Source organism: Onychostruthus taczanowskii, unplaced genomic scaffold (genome assembly GCF_017590055.1).
Source record: "Onychostruthus taczanowskii isolate IOZ18803 unplaced genomic scaffold, ASM1759005v1 scaffold111, whole genome shotgun sequence".
NCBI classification, from domain to species: Eukaryota; Metazoa; Chordata; class Aves; order Passeriformes; family Passeridae; genus Onychostruthus; species Onychostruthus taczanowskii.
Genome location: NW_024497741.1, coordinates 1,023,847 through 1,043,924, shown reverse-complemented (window position 1 = coordinate 1,043,924; position 20,078 = coordinate 1,023,847). Strand labels below are relative to the sequence as shown.

The 20,078-nt window shown below is 36.0% G+C and overlaps 1 protein-coding gene across 1 annotated transcript in view; it reads right to left on the bottom strand.

The window, feature by feature from the left end:
- FAM120B (family with sequence similarity 120B) overlaps positions 1-20,078 on the bottom strand; it is a 48,467-nt gene that overhangs the window by 13,799 nt on the left and 14,590 nt on the right. The window contains exons 5-6 of the mRNA XM_041424111.1: positions 15,709-15,881; positions 11,798-11,890 (exon numbers count right to left, since the gene is read on the bottom strand). Of these exons, the coding sequence (XP_041280045.1) occupies positions 11,798-11,890; positions 15,709-15,881 (266 nt within the window). The remainder of the gene's footprint in view (positions 1-11,797; positions 11,891-15,708; positions 15,882-20,078) is intronic.

Here is a 20,078-nt window from a genome sequence, read left to right as displayed (position 1 = left end):
CATCCTGCTGAATACTTTTAACTTACAGGAAGAGAAAATACATGGCTCTTGTATATGAAATGCAAATTTCCAGTTCAAATTTTATCTAATAAAATAATAATTTTAAAAAATAATCAGGATGTAAAAATACCTTTATGTTTTAAGGAAATACTAGTAGTCCTCTGACTCTTCTTTGTAGATTCAGAAGGGATTTTTTTGATAGAGTGCAAACCTGATTCTTTGCATTTTGAAAGCTGTACAAACTATTTCCAGGAGCATACTAAAAGAATAATTTGCCCCTCAACTGATTGGAGTTTAAAAGCTTCACATTCTGTCAAAATGATAAATAGGTTCTATGACAGTTGAAATGTGAGGGTGAGTATCTGAACATGCCGGATGTCTGCAGATACAGCAAAGCCATCTCACCATGAGAATTTTTTGAAACCAAGGAGAAAATATATTATGACAATTTCACGCTTCTTTACTTGTGCTGCTTTACATGTCCTCTGTATCTCAATGTACTAAATACAACATTTTCATTTAAAAATGTGTTCTGTTAGTAGGATTTTCAACAACATTCTGGGCATGCTCTTTTTCAATGTAAAAAGTCTGTATTAATAATTGTTACTTAGGTTAGAGTTTACTTTTTTCCTTTCCGTTGCCTTCTTCCTGTGATGAAGTTGAATACAGAAGACATGACTATGGCTAACATTTTGGCATAGAAATTTAAAAAGAAAAAGCTTTAACATTACATAATGCATTTCTCCACTCCTCCCTTCCCTACCTTCCCCACACACGTACAAAAGAATACACCTGTTTTTGAGATGAAAGGGAAAACATAACACTCAAGGACAGGTTAGTATTTGATCATTCCTACTTAAAATTAACCAATTCAACAACAATAGTTAAAAATCAATGTAATTTGTCCCACAAAGTAAACTACTGGGATTCAAGTGGTAGTGATCAAAATGTGTGTACTTGTCTAGTTTAACCAGCTCCTTTTAGATCCATTTGAACTCAGCTGGTACATCATCAGTATTGCTGCTTCTTACATTAACTCCCCTAGCAGCCACCTGTATCATAAATGATCAAATATTTAACCATAGGCAATTTGTGCTTGGGCAATAAAGGCAGCAGGTGGATCCTATCTCAGGAACTTGTCACTAGAGCAGTAAGGCTTAGCTTTGCCTGAGAACTCTAAGGCACTCCGTGTTCTAAACACAGAGAGATGAACGCTCAGCTGACGACAAGTCTTTGCAATGGAAAGCATCACTAAACAACCTCAACCCAAAGACAGAGCCCAGATTGTTCTGCCTTCAGCCATTACTCTAAGTTCCCAGTGGGAGGTGGCAAAAGATGCTAAAGCCCCTGCACACAGGAGCTCTACTCTCTGTTCTTGAGAAAAAGATGACCTAAACTGGTGCAATGTTGGTAAATTACAGGAGTGTCACCCTGCAGAGGTGGGCTGGTGAAATAGTGCATTTACTAGGTATCAGTCAGCTTTAAGCAATAAGCTGCTAGGCCTTGTCCAACTGAGGAAGGAGAGGAGTACCAATGTTTTGAAAACAGTCTAAGGTTTATTCTGATGGAAGATTACAGCTTAAATTAAGCTCTTCCTGCTTAAACAAGGTGTGTGCAAAGGAAAAAGGGGATTGAAAAGAGATCCTATGAGGGCATCGTCTGCAACAGAAACCAGAAAAACCAGTTTTTAAACACTTCTAAGACTTTGAAGTAAATATTTAGCTGTAAACAACCCATTTGTTTAGTATTTATATGTTCAGGAAAGTTTATTTACTGGATTTTATCAGGACTTTGATGTAAAATGATACCTCTCTGTGGACCAACACTCATATTTACATTAAGCCAAAACCACCACTGAAGTAAACTTAGAAACAAAAATTTAAAATTGCTTTTACCATTAAGCACTCTACAAATAATAACACAAAAGTACTACTGCTAACCAATTCACAACTAGAAAAAAATTTCCTTCAGTTCCAAAAAGATTACATATCGTTTCTTGAGATGACTGAAATAACATTACTTCCCTTATTTTAGCCACAACTGCTCACTCTGATCTAAAATGCTATGACAGTCCACAATACCTAAGACATCTACAGAATGTTGATATCAATTTTGAATTATAGTCATCAAGCTAACCATATGACTGTAGTCCAGCCAGCAGCCACATCCCTTCTACAAATGTGAACAGATTTTAATTTTTAGTGTCTTAAATATTTGTTCATGTTTTTGGATACATACTTATCCTCAAACCTCCTCACCTTTCCATCACATGGACAGTGTTGAATTTAGTTGGTAGGGAAACACATTTTAATTTTTAGGGACTCTGAAAATTCTTGTAGCCCTCTGTAATGATGCTTGCATGGATGCCCTAATAAAAGTGATGCCACAATAAAGTTTCATCCTGTTGTGCAACTTAGAGTGCCTTCTCCATCTTCCCTGCTGCCTATTTAAAAAAGCCAGCAGTAAGTATTGCTCTCCCAGACTCCTACATTTCTGTCAAATGCAGCTGATATTGGCCAACACATTCAAACTTATTAGGGGACACAGAGAAAACATTTAGAAAGCATGAAAAAGGTCCCTTCTCTCACAGTAGCTTTCCATTGTAAGCCTTCAAACACCAAAGTTTTCCACTCTTTTACTTTCTGTCACTCACTATATATTTCTGTATTCTACTCTACACTGTCTAGCTCCATTACCAAAATCTTCAAAATGAGGGTCTTCGTTTGCTGCTGCCTCACCCTGACCATACTCCTGATCTGAAGTCCTTATCCACACCTTAATCCAGCACTATCCCTTTGTTTAATCATAGGACTGGTCCATGGAACATAGTTTTAGGTGTAATAATTCTGCCACCGACAGAACTACTGGGCAGTGTGCTTGGCTGCCTGTGCTGATGCAGGCTGTCCTGCCACAGCCTCAGACTCCATTGGCAAATGACAACTGCTTAGGCCTGCAACTGCTCAGTTCACTGCTACAATTGTCCCAGGCTTAATTAGCCAACCTTAAAAATCATATTCTTTATTTTTCTCCCAAGATTCAGAGTGGAAGTTCAAGATTTATTCAATTGTCCTAAGGTAGGACCACCCCCTCTCTTAAGATGTTTGAGTTTATATTTCTTAAGTTTTTGTTTTATTTTGCACTGCAACCAACAGAAAGATCAGTGAATTTCAGAAGAATTAGATCTCACAAAATTTAGCCTGTCTGCAGCACTGCAGCTTCCAGAAACATTATCACAACTGTTATTCATGCCATAATAATGTGCATAAGCTCTTCAAATAAAACTGTCATTAAACCAAGATACCTTGTGTAGAGAATTCCAGTAGAGCAGTATTGCTTGCTAGTGCAATATCGGTTTTGTAGGTTGATTTTTTTCCCCCCTTGACTTTCTTTGTATTGCAAAGCAGCTGCACAGTAAGATTGTTGATACTGCGGTTCACCCTTTGAAGTGATATGGTTCACAGCAAACAATTCTGGCTAAGGAATTTTCTAGGTGTTAAGTCCATAGGTTGAGGAGGAAAAGAAGAACTTGTCTGCTTCTATTTCATGACAATCCCGAGACAAATCAAATGAGTCACGCAGCAGCATTTCAGATGACCTGTGAAGGAAACTGACAAACTGTAACTTGTGATCAGGGATGTTCAAGAGATCAGGATTTCATTTGAAACTAAACTACAGTAGAATATCCACTTCCAGAACACCTATTCATTTCAAAATGGAAAACTGCCATACACAGCTTGAAAGCTGCTGCATTTGGCACAAGAATGCCAACCCTGTGCTGTGGTTTAGATGAATACATACACAGAAATTAGAGAATCCTTGTTTGGTGCACACAGCTGTTGCATAAAGATGGTCTTCTGAGCAACTGAAGAACTGACTACAAATTTAGGTTTTAAAGAAAATACAATTATTTACAGGTAGTATTCCACATTTTCTTGTATTAGCACTATGTCAGAGCAAATTAAAAATAAACAGATAAAGAGTTTATGTGAGAGTAACTTGGCCATTTTTGAAGACTTATTGAATACAGAGAAGAATGCTGTTTTAAAGAAAATGCATGCTCTGTAATAAGCCAAACTTTGGCATTGCAGCCCTTCAGGCAGCACTGGACTCTGCAGGCACTTTGCTGATAACATTTCAGCCTCAGGAACTGATCTGCAGCCATTTTAAAACAAAGGGTACCTTTGTTTTTTTGGTGTTTTTTTGTTTTTTTTTTTTTTTTTTTTTAATGCAGAAGGTGCTGTGCCAAAATAAACTTCCTGCAGAACACCACTATGCTTTCAGCCTCTTGTAATTGAAAAATAGTACTGACCATTGCTCCTAGCCTGAACTATTCCTCTATTGTACTGGAGCCTCAGGGTGCAAATACAACATAAAATTGTATGATTTTGCTAGAAAGTTAAACATGATGATGAGATTATAAACAATTAACTAAATCTCTCCATAAATCACTAATTTTCTTTGGAGGTAATACAACACTACCTTTACACATTTGGTGTTTATTGTCCCTGTTTGTTCCTTCCTCACATGTAACATTGGGATTAGAATGTCTTAACAAGTGATGACGTCTTTGGATGCTAAAAAATAATGCTGGTAAGGGATATTATAATGTGCTTTTATCACTTTTCTCTTAACACAGCTCCATTTCTTTACAAAAAGTTCCTTCAACCACATCTCAGCTGTTTCTCAGTGAACATCAAGTGAAATAACCCCAAAACAAAGATGAAGGGGAGAAGAATATATGCATGACATCAATATTAATGTTGATATTTTAAGTTCACTTTCACACAGCAATTTTGGCTAAAAAACTTAAATTACTGAGACTATTGTTACAAGCAAGAACTAAAATACAAGAAAGAACTGAACAATTTGACCAAAGTCATAAAAGAAGCAACAGATAGGAACTGGACAGTGTCTTGACTTTTAACCCCTGGACAGTGGCCATGTCAATCAAGAATACACATGAAAAGAAAGGGAACAAATCAGTTCTTGCTGTTTCTGATACCTTCCAGATGAACATTTCTACTATAATAATTTGAAAACCTCCAGTACGTCCAGCAAAGCACTGCAACCACACGTCTATAAATGCATCCACCTCCAAGCAGCTCATTTCAGCAAACACTTGGCTTCTCTGAAGCTGCACACAGCCATCTGCTTCTTTTGCCAGGGAAAGCCCGGACAGATGTGCAGCTCGCATTCCTGTTCGGGCGTGACAGAGGTGTGCGGGCAGGTGCAGGCGGCCCCGGGCAGATAATGGGCAGGTGCGCGCGTGCCACTGCTTCCCGACAGCTCCATTCCCTCCCTGCTCCAGCCCCTGGATGTCACCTGCCCTGGGGGACACAGGTCACCCTCAAAGGCAGCGGGGAGCAACCCCACCTATGCCACACAAACACCACCTCCAACCTTCATGGGCTGCTGGCTCCTTCCAGCATACAATATGCAAGCAAGTGCTAACTATTGAACTCAGAAGTAAACGTACACTTTGACCAACACAAACTTGGCAGGAAAATGCCAATTGATTCCAGAAATATTTATTTTTCCCTCTCTATAATAAGTTATCTCTGACTTTTTCAAAGCTGTCAGTTTGCTTGATATTTTGGGAGAGCTTTATTACCCTCACTATTGACAAACATGTTTCACTTCCTGCAATATTATTTGCCATGGATTAAAAATTAACAGCAATTTTGTTATCTGAAATTCCAGAGTGTCTTTTACCTTAAGCATCCTGAAATATTCTTTACCCTATATACAGTCTAAAAGCAATTTATAACTGAAACATTGCTGCTATTTCCATGTTGTTGAAACTTTGCTAATTATGAGCTACAGGACAGTAAAGGGGAAAAGTCACAGAAATGCACAGCAAACTTTACACAATTATGCAGAAAAATGCAAGATTATCTTCCGCAAAGGAACAAAAATCATAAAAATCCTCTTTTTAAGACCCTTGCTCAAAACCTTGAGCAAGATTTTCTTCCTGGGTAAACTGAATCCATCTAAACAAATTAATTTTTTTTCACAAAGTAGAAGAGATGACCTACAACTCAGCTCTCTATGGCTACCTGAAAGAGTCTGTAGTGAGGTGGGGGTTGGTCACTTCTGCAATGCTTCAAAGTGAAAGGATGAGAGGCAAATGGCCTTAAGCTGCACTAGTAGAGATACAGGCTAGATAATAGGAAATTTTTTTCACTGCAAGAGTGGTTAGACACTGGAGTAATTTGCCCAGGAAGGTGGCAAAGTCGCCACCTCTGGAAGTGTTCAAGAAGCATCTGAAGATGGCACTTGGGGACGTTGTTTAGGAGTAAATATGGTGGTGCTGGGCTGATGGTTGGGCTCCATGATCTTGGAGGCCTTTTCCAACCTTGACAGTTCTGTGATCTAGTTATGCTGTGGTTTGTATTTGTGCCAGTTTCATATAATAAAATTGACACAGCTATGTGAATTCTGGCATTGGGGCTCACATCAACTGCAAAAAATGTTCTGGAAAATAGACTCTAATAATACTAATAAATATCACAAATTTTGTCAGGAAGAAAATGGGAAGAGTGGGGCAGAACACCAACCATGTCAGCAAGTTGAATAGGTTAGTTATGCCCAAGATTTTTTTTAATATGCTTATGAACAAATAGCAGCAAAAAAGGTAGAGCTAGTTGTCAATAGACTAAGAAAACTTTATTCAGAACTTCAAAAGATGCTTATGAAAATAGCCACAAATTTAGAGATGGGTCTTTGAAAAATGCTGTAAGCAGAGCGTAACTACAGCTCCTGAAACATAATTTGTATTTGCACTAATGCTTGACCCATGTAAGTGCAGTGGAATTGTTCTATTTTGACTGGTTCATTTAAGATCTTGAGTATATGAGAAGAATATTTCTAATTTTGAACAGGAAATGAACCAATTCCAACTTGAAATCACATTCCATACTGCTGCACTTTAGTTCCAGATTAGCCCAGAACACTGAGGAAACCTAAAGACTGCAGATGAGAAAATGGGCTGGAAAGTAACGCCAAGATCAGCAAATCACCTCAATTCCCCCTGCTCTCCACCACCTGCCAGTCACAATCCCGCCTATAATTTTCAGAACACTTTTGACAGATGCAAATTTTGAGGGAATATGAACCCTGATTCAGTAAAGCATCTGGGAATGCACTCAATTCCATTTTAGTTAATACTAGTGTACAATACAGAAGCAGGTCCTTTCGTATATAAGAAGGGTTTATCCCTAAGATCTTTACAATATTCTTACTTGCATTTTATGTTTTACTCAATCCAATTAGACTTCAAGCAAATATTAATTAGGAAACAGTCACACAGACACAATAAACATATACTCCCTGGAGGAAAAAATGATTTTTTTCAATAATCATATTTTGAAAAATACAGATAGCTCACAAAGGCTGTTTGGGGTCTCTTTGGAAAATATCACACATAATGGTGCTGACAAACACACCTTGGCTTGCCAACACATCAGGAGACTGAAATTATCGAGTCTTCAGAATATGGGTATTATTTATGTCTTTCTGTCGGCATGGCACAGAAGAAAAAACACAGAATAGATGCAGCAACATCCTTTAAATGTGAGGGATCCCAACCAAGACATCTACACTACTACTTATGACTCTAAAACATAGTGATATTTTACATGGATGTGGCCAAGTATCCCTCAGGAAAATATTCATAGAAAAGTTCCTTGTGTAATATTGGTATAATACCAAGGTAAACCAAAGTAATTTTGCTTCCATGACACTCACAATGAAAAATAGCCAAAAGTTCTGTGCAACTAGAATTCTTGCTAAAGCTATTTCCAGCTTTCAAGCTAGTTAACTAGTTTGCTGAGTACTTCTTCTATTATTACTCCAAAAGTTAATTAAATAATACCTAATACATATTGTGTGAAAGTTCATTTGCAACCAAGTTGCGAAGAGTCTCTGAATCTTATAATTTCATCTAAAATGACTGCACTAATTTCACATTGGTAATGATTTTAAATAACAAATAGCTCTTGAAAAATTGAAGGAATATATTTCCGTGCTTGACTGTCTTCTATCTCATACATATGCAGCCAAACTGCTCCTTTTACAAGCAGGACAAAAGATATTCTGGCAAAATGGGACATTTTAAAGCAAAGCTATCAAGGGTTTGCAAATGCCCTAAATTCCAGCAGTGATGTGTATGTCGACCCATGCACCAGCTATTAACTTTGATTTCCCATTTGCTGACATACATTTCACTTCTAAAATAATTTATCAGCTTTCCAGTTTTTATTTCCTTTTTAACCAAATTTTTCCATTTCATCTTTGGTCACAACTTTCAGAAAAGATGTGATTCACAGCTTTACACCTCCAACACAATTTTTTAATATTGTCACGTATTTAGAGAAATCTTAGAAAAATGTAATTGTGTTTATAAGTCATTATGGTTTCTCCTGTTTGGGCTGTATTTTACATGCATTATTGTAATTGCACTTGTAAGCCAGGGCCAGCACAACATAAGAAACAAGTCTGGAAGCACAACTGCTGGTGCCTCTTTTTCTCTGCAATGGCCAAAAGTTAGACTGATGGCTCTCTGGGCTTTTTGGCAATACCACACACCAGATTAAAATAGAAAGAAGGGAACTAGACAACCTGGGGTCCAAAATTTAATTCTGACCTTATGTCTAAGCTCTATGGGAGGCTTGGGCAAAGTAGAATGCTAATCTACTGTATAAGGGGGGCACCACAAGAAAACTAGAAAAAATATAACCAGAAAAATGTCTTTTTTATCGTGTGCACATTTTGGCATTTTGAAACCATCAATATTGAAAAATAATCAAATCTTCATGTATAAACATTATGTTATTCTCAGAAAGTAATATTTAATGTACAGTGTTGTTACATGTTCACAGCCCACTTTCTTTCAGCATGAGATAAACTATATTTTTTATGGCTTTAACCCACTTTATTCAAAGTAGACTTTTCTGTTTCATAGATTTGTGGGTTTATGGATCTTATTAACTATGAAATATGGAGAGCATATTAGAAAGTAGATTTGAAAAGGAAGGTTGAAACGCTCTCTTCATTCCATCAGAAGGGGCTCTATTTATATTTCCTCTCATATTTCATAGTGGAAGTTAAGTATTCTGCTAGAACATATTTGCTAATTGACTTTTTTTAAAAAAAATTAGTGTTCTTCAAAGAAATATTTACAAGAAATAAACATTTTTTTCTGCATTTAAATAATACTAGAATGGTAAGTCCAAAATGGCAAATAAGAAAATATCTTCATAAAATTTTGCAGATGCTGACTAATTTTACCATTTTCTTTGGAAGCTCTGTGATTTAGCTGTTTTTAGCGATCGCTTTTAACTTTTCAATGGAGAACAAAAACTACGGTAAACAGATTAAACTCTATTCCTGATTTCTTACTGTAAACTCCATTTATTATTCAACCACATGTTAGTGTAAGTCATTGCACTTGGATCCTTTGATTTTAAACACAAATATCTAGAAAATAAGCTGTTAAATACCTATTGATACCTTATTCACTAACTGTTAAAATAACTCAATAACACTATTGAGCATAACTCAAGTTTGTAAAATGACTAAATAAACACAGTATTGAATAAAAACTGTTTAAGCTATTCTGAGAAAGGATCTTGAAAATTAGATGCATGAATGGTAATTCTCAGAAAGCTTGCTTTACTGATCATTATTCTTAGAATATTTGTAGAAGATATTCTATTTATTTAGTCCCCTGCCCTTTCAAGAGAGAATTCCCAGGTCATCATTAAGTTCTCTATTCTTGATACAGCTTGACAGGACACAGATACACATACAACTGAGAAACAGCAACTTTTTTTCCACAGGGAAATTCAGGTCATGAAAATACAGGAAAAGAGGTTCATTTGAAGGCAATGAGGGAAAGTTTTGAAACTCTTATTTATTTATTCACAACCTCAGAAGAGAAAGACACCAAAATCTTTCCTCACTATTCCCTTCAGAAGGATTTTTTCTGGCTCAAACTATTACCAAAGGCACCACGTGAATCTTGATAGAATAAGACAAGGAGCTGATCTACAAAGTGGCCTGATACAAAAAATTTCAGCTGTGTTACATGGAGAGAAACCAACCACTGTGTTGGTTTCTAGCACAGCAGAAGGCATTTTGGGACAGTGCATGAAGTGCTTATATAAGCAGCAGAATGACATAGCTTTGGAAAGGAGTTGCCAAAGGCAGAAGTCAATTCCAACAACATTCTGTCCACTTCATAAAGTGATACATGACACAGTGTAAGACCAGCTTCATACTTCCTGCACTTCTGTGTGCACAGCTGATCTGCCATAAGCTTTGTGAGTAAATAACAAAATCTTGTGAGCAACTTTCAATCAGCACAATGCTGATAAGTAGCATACATTGATTAATGTTATGTGTTTGGATGCAGATTTGTATTTCCAAAGAGCCACAACACAAATGAATCAAACAAAGACCTCTAATTCAATCTGAATAAACTCTGAAGCACTTTAGAAACTTGCATAACAATCCCTGTAAATGCATCTATAAACAAGTTGTTTCAACACTTCCTGCTTGGGCTTGATTTCTTTTATGCTCTTGCTTGAATGACTGCCATGCAGACTTGAAGTACTGATCCTCCCAATGCTGAGTGCAACACCATGTGCAGTAATGTATCTGACAGAAATAAATCCTACATTTCTGCTGTGTTCCATATTGCCTTCATTTCATTGTTTCCTTTTTGTTACACAGTCAGCTACAAATCAAATTTGTGATAACTTTGAAGAAACTTGTAGGTGCCTGGACTTCATCTGTTATAAGGAATCAAATAATGGAACTGGGATCACACTGGTTTTGTTATTTTGGTACTCGTGCACTAGAAACAAATGGATAGTAACAGGAGCATTAACTTGAGATCAACAAAAAAGAACTTTCAAAATTCTCTCATGGACTGTACAAAGAAACATAGGGAATTTATTGGAAACACAAGCAAGATTTACAGAATAAAGATATGCTAAGGTTTTAACCACTTCTAACCCTTTCCCACTTACTTTTATGTAAACCCACAACTCAAATAGGAATCAACATGTGGAGTCTGTGCTACACATTGCTAATACTTTAATTGCAATTTCAGGCTATGAAATAAAAAATACTCCGGCACAATTTCATATGCAGGAAGAACTTTTTAAATGGTTGCTCTGCAACAACCATCTAGGAACCTTCAATCTACACAAGGAAAGGCAGAAGATAAGAAAGGAAAAAAACAGATTTGCATGGAGTATATATAAAATATTTAAAAGACCTTCCAAATAGTTACAGAACAGTGCAATTCAAATGGTTTTCACTGCAGTGAGTCACCTTAGGTAACTTTTTTCTGGTTAGGTTTATATTGTTTATATTCTCCCTCAAGCAGTAATACCAAAATTTTATTTAATCTAGAGATTTTCATACAAATCACATCCAAAACCAAAATCCTCCTCAGTTAAAAAAAATGAAGCAATGTTGTATGACAGGATTCACGTTACCGATTTTTCATTGCATGGAAGTTTGGAAGCTAAGGAAGGAAGAAATCTGAGAATAATTTGCTCACTCTAGGACTGCAACCACTACAAAATGTCCCTTCCATTTTAATTTTTTGTGTGATTAGCAAATATAAGTATTCATACAAAATACAGCACATGAAAAGCCTACATATTTACCTTGACCCTTAGCTCCTGTATCTGTAAAAAACCTAATGTAGAATGATTTACCTCCAAAACATTCATCACAATGTTTCCATGAGTATTTCATGCTACACAATTATTCCAGTCCATACCTGCAGGCCTGTCAGTTGAGCTGCTGATTTCCCTTTGAGGCAGAGAATGAGTGCCAGAAATGCATTTAAGTCCTCCAGAGAGAGGCTACTGACCTAAAACAGATGAAAAAATGACACATTATCTGAAGGCTCTGAAAAGGACCTTTCTGAAAATTGAATCCTCTTGCTCAAGCACATCAAACTTGGAACAGTGACCTCACATACTGATGACCACCATGAATGCATCATCTAGGAAAGTTCATAGGGAACCAAATTCTTTCTTTCATTCAGCTTGAATGACATGCATACCCCAATGCTTGTGGATAGTGTATACACATGGATTTCCACACACCAAACAAAATGCCCACCCTTCATTTTTTCCTTCTCCACTTCCCTTGGAGTTTCCTAATAACAGGAAATTTCTCCTTCTCTGTTACATCAAGCAGAGTAAAAAAGAAAAAAGAAAGACTTAAAAAAAAATTCCTTTATAATCAAGACATAGGACAAAAACCACCTCAATGAGCCACACATATGATGACCATCAGGAATTTTAAAAATTGCGTACACATTTATCTGTTAGAAATGTCAAAATATTCTAAAATATTTCAATTACCTATTTTAACCTAAATTTCAGGATTCATCAAAACATATTTAATTTCTTTCAAGTTTTAAGGCTACATATGGAAGCAGGGAAACTAAAACCTAAAATGTTCAAGTGGGGAAAAGGAAATGACAAGTCTATATTGATGTAACAATTCACTTCTATCAGTAAAGGGGAAATGGACACTTCTTCTGCTGTGAAAAAGTGTTTAGAGATGTTGCAGAGGCACATGATCACCTTAGAAGAAACCCAGCACCTTGAGAGCAGCTGGCATGATTCCATGACAGTACTAGTCGAGTTCTACTCCTTTCCTTCCTCTTAGAAAACACTGTACATTACACAAGTACACCAAGACCACATATCTGTTACAGCAGTCGAGGATATACAGAGAGCTCCCAGGTGAGATCCACAGAGCATTACAATTCCTTATCAATTGGAACTTGAGGAAAGGTTTCTCTTGCAAAATGTGGAAATGTGCATTGTGGGTGTACACTTAAGAGGCTGCCAAAACTTCTGCATTGCCTTTCTTTTAATAGAATAAAAATCAATCATGATTCAGATTTTTTTTTTTTTTTTGGTAAATCAAGCCTCACTGCTTGTCCCACTGTAAAATACTTTCTCCTCTACGATGCTGTTAAATCTTGCATAAGGCGCAAGAATGCGGGGGGGGATGCCAGAAACATTTTAAGCTTTCAAAATGCTCCTTGGTATTCATTATCTCCGCCTGTCTGCTAAGATCTGATAACAGTCCTAACTTTACCCTGTAATTCAAGTCAGGTGTCACCTTTGTGTAGATGGCAACAAGAGGGGTTTACTAAACCTGCACATTTCATACACTGAAGTAACAGAAAAAGTGACTTTTATCTACAAACAGTTCTTGATACCTGGACAATTTTGTCCTAAGAAAAGGAAATCAAAGATTGCTTGCAAGGACAACAGCAAGAAAATTTCCCTAACAGAGCAGATCGACCAAAAATGCTTACGAATGTAAAAACATTTCTTCAGAGAAATATTTTATTCAGTGATCAAACTTGGTGAGCTATCACAGTTCCATTGTCACATTTAATCCAAAACTGCTGGAGATTGAAAGAGAAAATTCCCCTTTGTCTGGAAGCCTCACTGTTTGATTTGAAGTCATTCACTGTTTTGCCAACTTTAAAGACAGACCTAGCATTTTGTAATTTTTTCACTATTTTTGTTCTTAATTTAGAGAATATTTAAAAGGTACCCCTGAAAAAAACATTTTACATATCAACACTTTTTTTACATAGTTAAGGTTTGTTACTTGGAATTTTTTTCTTACTTTAAAAAAATGCATCTGAAGTTTTTATTACATACTTGCACATACATTCTGAGGAAGCCAGATGGGTTGGTTAGTATGCTGGTTCCCGCAACACCCTCATTTTTAGCTCACATTCAGTTATAAGTAATGAAATTTTAAAGAATTTTATTTTCCCTCATATGAGCTGAAGGAAGACTTCAGGCCTGCTTCAAGGCAACCTACAATGTTCTCAACTTAAATAATTTATGAGGAAACAATTCACCTTCCTTCACTAATAAAAGTTTAAGACCAAAGTGTAAAGACAAGAGTCAGAACACAGCTAGACAAGCCTTGTTTTCTCAGCTGTAAAACAAATGGAAGCAATATGGCCAGCTCAAAGCATGGCTACTTGCCATGGCTACTCTTGCCCTCACGTTTTCCTCTCAAACATCCCAAGAGAACAAACAGACAATATCAGAGAAATAACCAAAGTTTAAAATAACTCAGCAATGAAAAACATTTTACCCCAAATCAACTCCCCAGTCTGGTTCCCAGGGTAGACTGTATCACTGCAACTCTGAGGGAAGAACAGAATCAGGAAAATGGGGCAGTTCTTGAGAAACTGGCACTGCCATGAAAAACCTTCCAAAACTAAGCCCTTTGCATGATCTCTCTGCTCTTACTTCTGTTGAAAGAAAGAGCTGTAAATGTGATTTTGTCTCTGTCTATAACAGTGGCCATTGGATAGTAAGTTCTGAAACCATTTTCCTGACAAGCATTTTTTTCTATTTTATTAATATCCTGTGATCAAGGTTCAGTAAATCCACATCTCTGTAGGTGTTTCATCCCGTTAGTCCTCTTCTTAATCCCACTAAAGAAACCCTTCTTAAATAATTCAGTTATCATGCTATGAAAGGATGCACAGTATAGGTCAATAAATAAGTGAAATAGTGATAAATGAAAATGCATTTTTATATTCTAATAGGAAAAACACTTCAAGTACATTAAAAGGTATTGCTGACTTGAAACTGCAAAGCATGAAATTATGTTTAATAAGCATTATCTGCAAAAAAATTTCAATTTGTATTGTGTTATACAAATATTAAAGAAAAAAAAAAAGACCCATACGGATCATTTGTGTAATTCCCACACGTACTTCCCCAATATGTCATCTAAGTTTGAGTAAGCATATGAAGGGAAGTGAAAGGAAAATTCAGGGAGAACTTGTTTTCATGTATCATACACCAGTACAAATCTGTTATTGAGGAAATTGAAGTCTAAAAAAGCAAAACAAAAGACAAAATGCAGTTCAGTTTAAGTACAAGTGAAACTGAGCTTATCAGATTAGATAAATGCATCATTTGCTAATCCTCAGAGAGGAAAATCTGCTCCTGAGATCACCATTGAAATGTGGCAAGTACAGACAATATATTAAATACCCAAGAGAAAAGTAAATAATGAAGCAATATTGTATTTAATCTTGTGTCCCTTTTTATTACAATTAATGTAGTCTGCAGGATGCCAAGTATTTGGAGTTATAACAGAAGTGCTACCTAATGATCCCCTATTATTCAGAATTTAATGAGAAGAGCCATATCCTCAATTCTGGCTTGAAAATCAGTAGACTGACAAGAAGGCATGAAAAAGTAGTGGAGCTGACTAAATATTTATATTGTCTGTTTGCACAGTCTGCATAGTCACCTGAGAGAATGTCTCCTTTTGATGACACAAAAGAAAGACAAAAGGAGCTATTTTAATTTGCAAACAGGTCCCAAAGAGCAGGGGAAATCCCTCAGTTTATACTCTCTCTCCTAGACTGCCCAAGGGGTTGTGTCATGGGCACGTGAGAGTTATGATTAGCTCCTAAAAACCCCAAGTATTTCTTGAACAGGATGGTGCACGCTAAGTGGAGTAATTAAAAATACTGTAATGCAGTACTATTATGTTTGATCAGCTATGCCTACAGTAAGGATTAAGAGGAATGCCCAGCACAGGCCAGCAAAAACCACTTTCCTTCGACTTATCAGGACTGACAGCCCTGACTGAGGAAAAAGCAACTGTCCCTCTTACCTGCATCATAAGATAGGCCAGCAAGCAGCAGAATCCTGCAACAGGTGCTTCCAGAGCTTGGAGTTCTTCCATCCCGTCTTGAAGGTGAAAGCATGCCAGAAATGTACTATACCGTTGCTTCTCCACGTCAGGCCCTTTGGCAAGCCACAGTGTTTTCAAATTAGGTGTTCCACCTACACAAGAAATCCATTATTTTATTTTGGCAGCAACAAGATGAAACATGTCTACCTCATTACAATCTGAAAGGAAATGACTGTTCTGGCAGGAAAGGAAATGAAATGTTCTTGGCACTTGCCAGGACCACAGAGTCAAAAATAAAATGTATTTGACAAAACTTGTGTTTGAAAAAAAAAATTAACAAAAAAAATGGCCTGTAATTTAAACCAAATTTATTGAATACAGGCATGTTAAAGCAGAGTGGACTGAATTCAGCCCTTACAATAACATACTCAACCTTGAGACAGCAAGCATTTAACCTACACAAGGGTGAAGTTTGCCTGCAAGTGTGTTCTTTCCCTTGGGAATGCACAGCATTAAAGGAGGCTCACTTCACCGTAAAACAGTGATTCAGCAGAGAACCACTAGGTCTGTTTTTCTCTTTCTCTGCTGGAGCTAATGTATCAGGGGTCCCCAAAGGATGCTCACACTGTCTCCCTCATTGTCACCTGTTTCAATGAACACCTATGCCACTCGGTGGAGAGCAGGCACTCTCCACTAGGCACTGCGTGGGTTTGGCTCCTCTGCAGCATGTTCCAGTTTGGGAACAAAAACCAAGGCGATCTGGTATTTTTCACTTCCTAGGCTACTGTATGTAACACTGTTGCAAACACACACAAAAGAACTGTCATCAATTATGAATAATGGATCTTTCCAGACTCTCTCTAGTATCATTTATACTTGTCTCTAAATCCTTAATATTTACACCATGCTGCCATCTCCCAGCTTGTGACACATGTGGGCTAATGCAAAATTTGCCCCTCATTTAAATTACATTTAATCTGTTATCAAAATAAACACTAAGACATGTGAAATAACAGAACAGAGAACTGGTTATGCCTGAGAATCTCAGTAAAAGACAGAATTGTACCATAAAGTACGGCTGCTTCTGTAGTTAAATAAAATGAGGTGTGAATTTTAAATGTGGACTAATTAAGCTACATTTGGTAACACCTCTTCCTTTTTTATGTGACATGCAGCAGCTGCAGACCAGTTAGGAACACTTGGTGATAATAAATGGTTAAAGTGACAAGGTGCTGAAATCTACATAGATGATGTTTATTTAGCCAGGAAAGCCCATTAACCAAATGTTACTAATCCTTTGGAGAGGGGGAAACTAGAAGAAAAGTTAGTATTTTCTTTCTTTATCTCCCTGATGGATGTTTCCTTTACTATTTTCAAGGCTAACTCTCCTGACAAAAGTTTTATCATAAAATCCTTAAGTTTCTAAACTTATTTCTAAGGGAAATGTATTATTAAGAAAAAAAAAAAAACACTTGCTTGCTTGAAGGTAGAAATGCAGAAAAGAAATAAAATAAATAGTGGCAGTGAATGGAGAGTAGTACAGACAGCACAGTAAGACTCACATTACTGATTTTGATATCGGAAATTGCTGCCTTAAGTAAAAAAAGAACAGTAGAGACTGACTTCCAGGAAGAAAATTAAATATAACATGCACAAAACAAAAAAAAAGGCCAACTTTTGCTACCAAGCCTAAGCAACCCTGATTGCTGTACATGGGTAAACTTGAGTTTAAACTATTTGAGTTTACTCATGTACCCATGGTAAAGTCAAATAGTTTTGATGGTTTCTGCACCATCAAAAGAGATGATACGATGAAGAGATGAAAATAAGAGATCAACTGATGCCAAGAATCAGTCAAAAGAAAAGTTCTCTTTTTCATCCAGGGGCATACTCAATAACAGAAATCCTTCCTTCTTCAGAGTAAAACCATTAACTTTGTCGATATTCAAGGCTACAGATCGATATTAAGAGAACTCAACAAAAAATTCAAGACATCTCTCCCATAAACAGTTTCTTACACTTTCAGAAACATCTACTTGTGCCTGGGAATAAAAAGGTACAGATAAATTATGAGTTATTTACCCTGGAAAAGAAAACCTGTTGCTGTCTCCTTTTGGAACACATCAACAAAAGGCACTTTTTTTTCTGAAGGGTTCTCTTCTTCAAGTAATAAAATTCCATGTAATACCTAAGACTAATCTATTAAATCAAATGAAAGATAAGTAAAACAAAGAAACAAATATCCTAAAGTTTAATGACTGTCCCATCATACATGTAGTCCACAGCAGATCTAAGATTCATTTATGGTAGACCCTCAAAGTGTTCTCTGCTTTACGCACATCCTCACTACATTACTTACAGTAATTAGAAAACATTTCTGAAAGAGAAATTTACTTGGATAGGCAGGAGAAATATTATATTTTCTGAACATGTCTATACATTTACTAAATTAACCTGGAAAACAACCAAAACTGAGTAACAAAAGGAAAACACACCAAAACATATTTATATGTACCTAATTGAAACATCTTTACTATAAAGATTAGTAATGATAAAACTATCCATTAGGGTTGTAGGAACCACAATCTCCCATGAATTACACAAACATATGCAAACACAATTACTCTCAACATGCACAAAATTGTGTGAAAACCATATTCAGCACTATGTCAACTGCAGTCCTCAGGTACCTCAAGAAGAGGAGCTTTAAAAAGACTCCATGGACGTGAGATATTACTTGCCTAAACACAAAACCAGACAACACACAAGTTAAAAAATAAAAAGCATGGACAAATCACTTTTTACCTTTTTCCTTTATACTCACACATTTAATACCATTATCATACAGAAAGCAGCATGAGAAACAAAAGCACTTCAAGGGACTACATAAACATTTATTTCACCTGTCTGAATTTCAATCATCGATTTATGGATATGCAATACATGCAAAATGTTAAGGAATACATTAATTCTATTATAATATAATTCTATTAATTCTATTATATCATCTAACTCAACACTTAAACAAAGGTGATCCTCACATTTGTAGCAACTTGAAACACACCATTACTGTGTATATATGTTATATGTATATATGTTATAAATGTTAATGTATATTTGAAGTAATGACTATTGAAATTTTATTTTATAACACCAGTAATAGAACTTTAATACTTCTTCATTGTTACACGCTCATGTAAATACCAAGCAATAAAAATAAGTTTATAGAAATGTACTTGCTAGGAACATTCAACAGTGACTTCTCAACAACTGTGGCCAAAAAACTCGATTGCCAATTAAGTCTGACCATTAAAGACAGAGACAGCATTTTGAACTTAAACATATTCATGACACATTCATGAAGGATGCAATGATTAGAATACTGAAAGTACATCCAAACTCTGGTATGAAACTACAATATCCTGTGCATTGTCAGAAATAAAATGAACAGCAGAATCTACACATTTCCAGCAAAGCCTTTAGAACTTTTTCTGCTCCACATAAACTGCAGACATATCAAATATAGCTGCTATGTTCACAAGATATGGATGTGAAACAGTATTTTCCTAGATCATGGATCTTCTAACAAAATTGATTTGCCAGTGACATTTTTTATCAATGTAAGTGCTGCTCTGTCAATGTGTGTAAATCATGATCATATTCATTTAAGTGAAAAGAAACATTCTAGAAGGAAGAAAGAGACACAGACAATGCAAGCAAGCACAGATGCTAATTCAGAAGACTGTTTCTCAAAAATAAAAAATATAGTTAATACATACCATATTTTAAATATATTTTAAGTTATCATCTTACTTACCATCCTGCCTTTAGGATTCGATATTTTGTTTTTAAAAAAAGCTAACATTCAATCTATAACCTGCAACCTTTCCAGATGCAAGGCACTTCTGCTGTTTTATACACACACAAAGTTAGTAGGAATTCTACTTTTTTTTTTTTTTAAGATCAATGCAAAATTTAAAGTATTTATCATTATGTACACTATAGTTTAAAGTTCACAGTTTCTTTAGACTTTTTGATCTAAATCAAACTGAAAGAGAGTCAGGATTTTCCATATATTCTCAGTACAGTTCTAAGGTAGTTTTCATGATCATATTTTTTCAAACTAAAAAAAAAAAAAAAAAAAGAGCCTTCCCAAATTAATTGCACTTTTGATGTTTCAAATAGGTTTTTGGTAAAATTCTTTTTTGTCTTTTTGAGTAACCTGATCTTGATTGACAGCCTTGAACTCTAACTTCCTAAAACAACTTTAAATTTAGCTCTAAATAAGATCCCTGTCTGAAAAATGTGATGTGCTGTTGAGAACCTTATTTGGTGAATTAGAAAGTCAT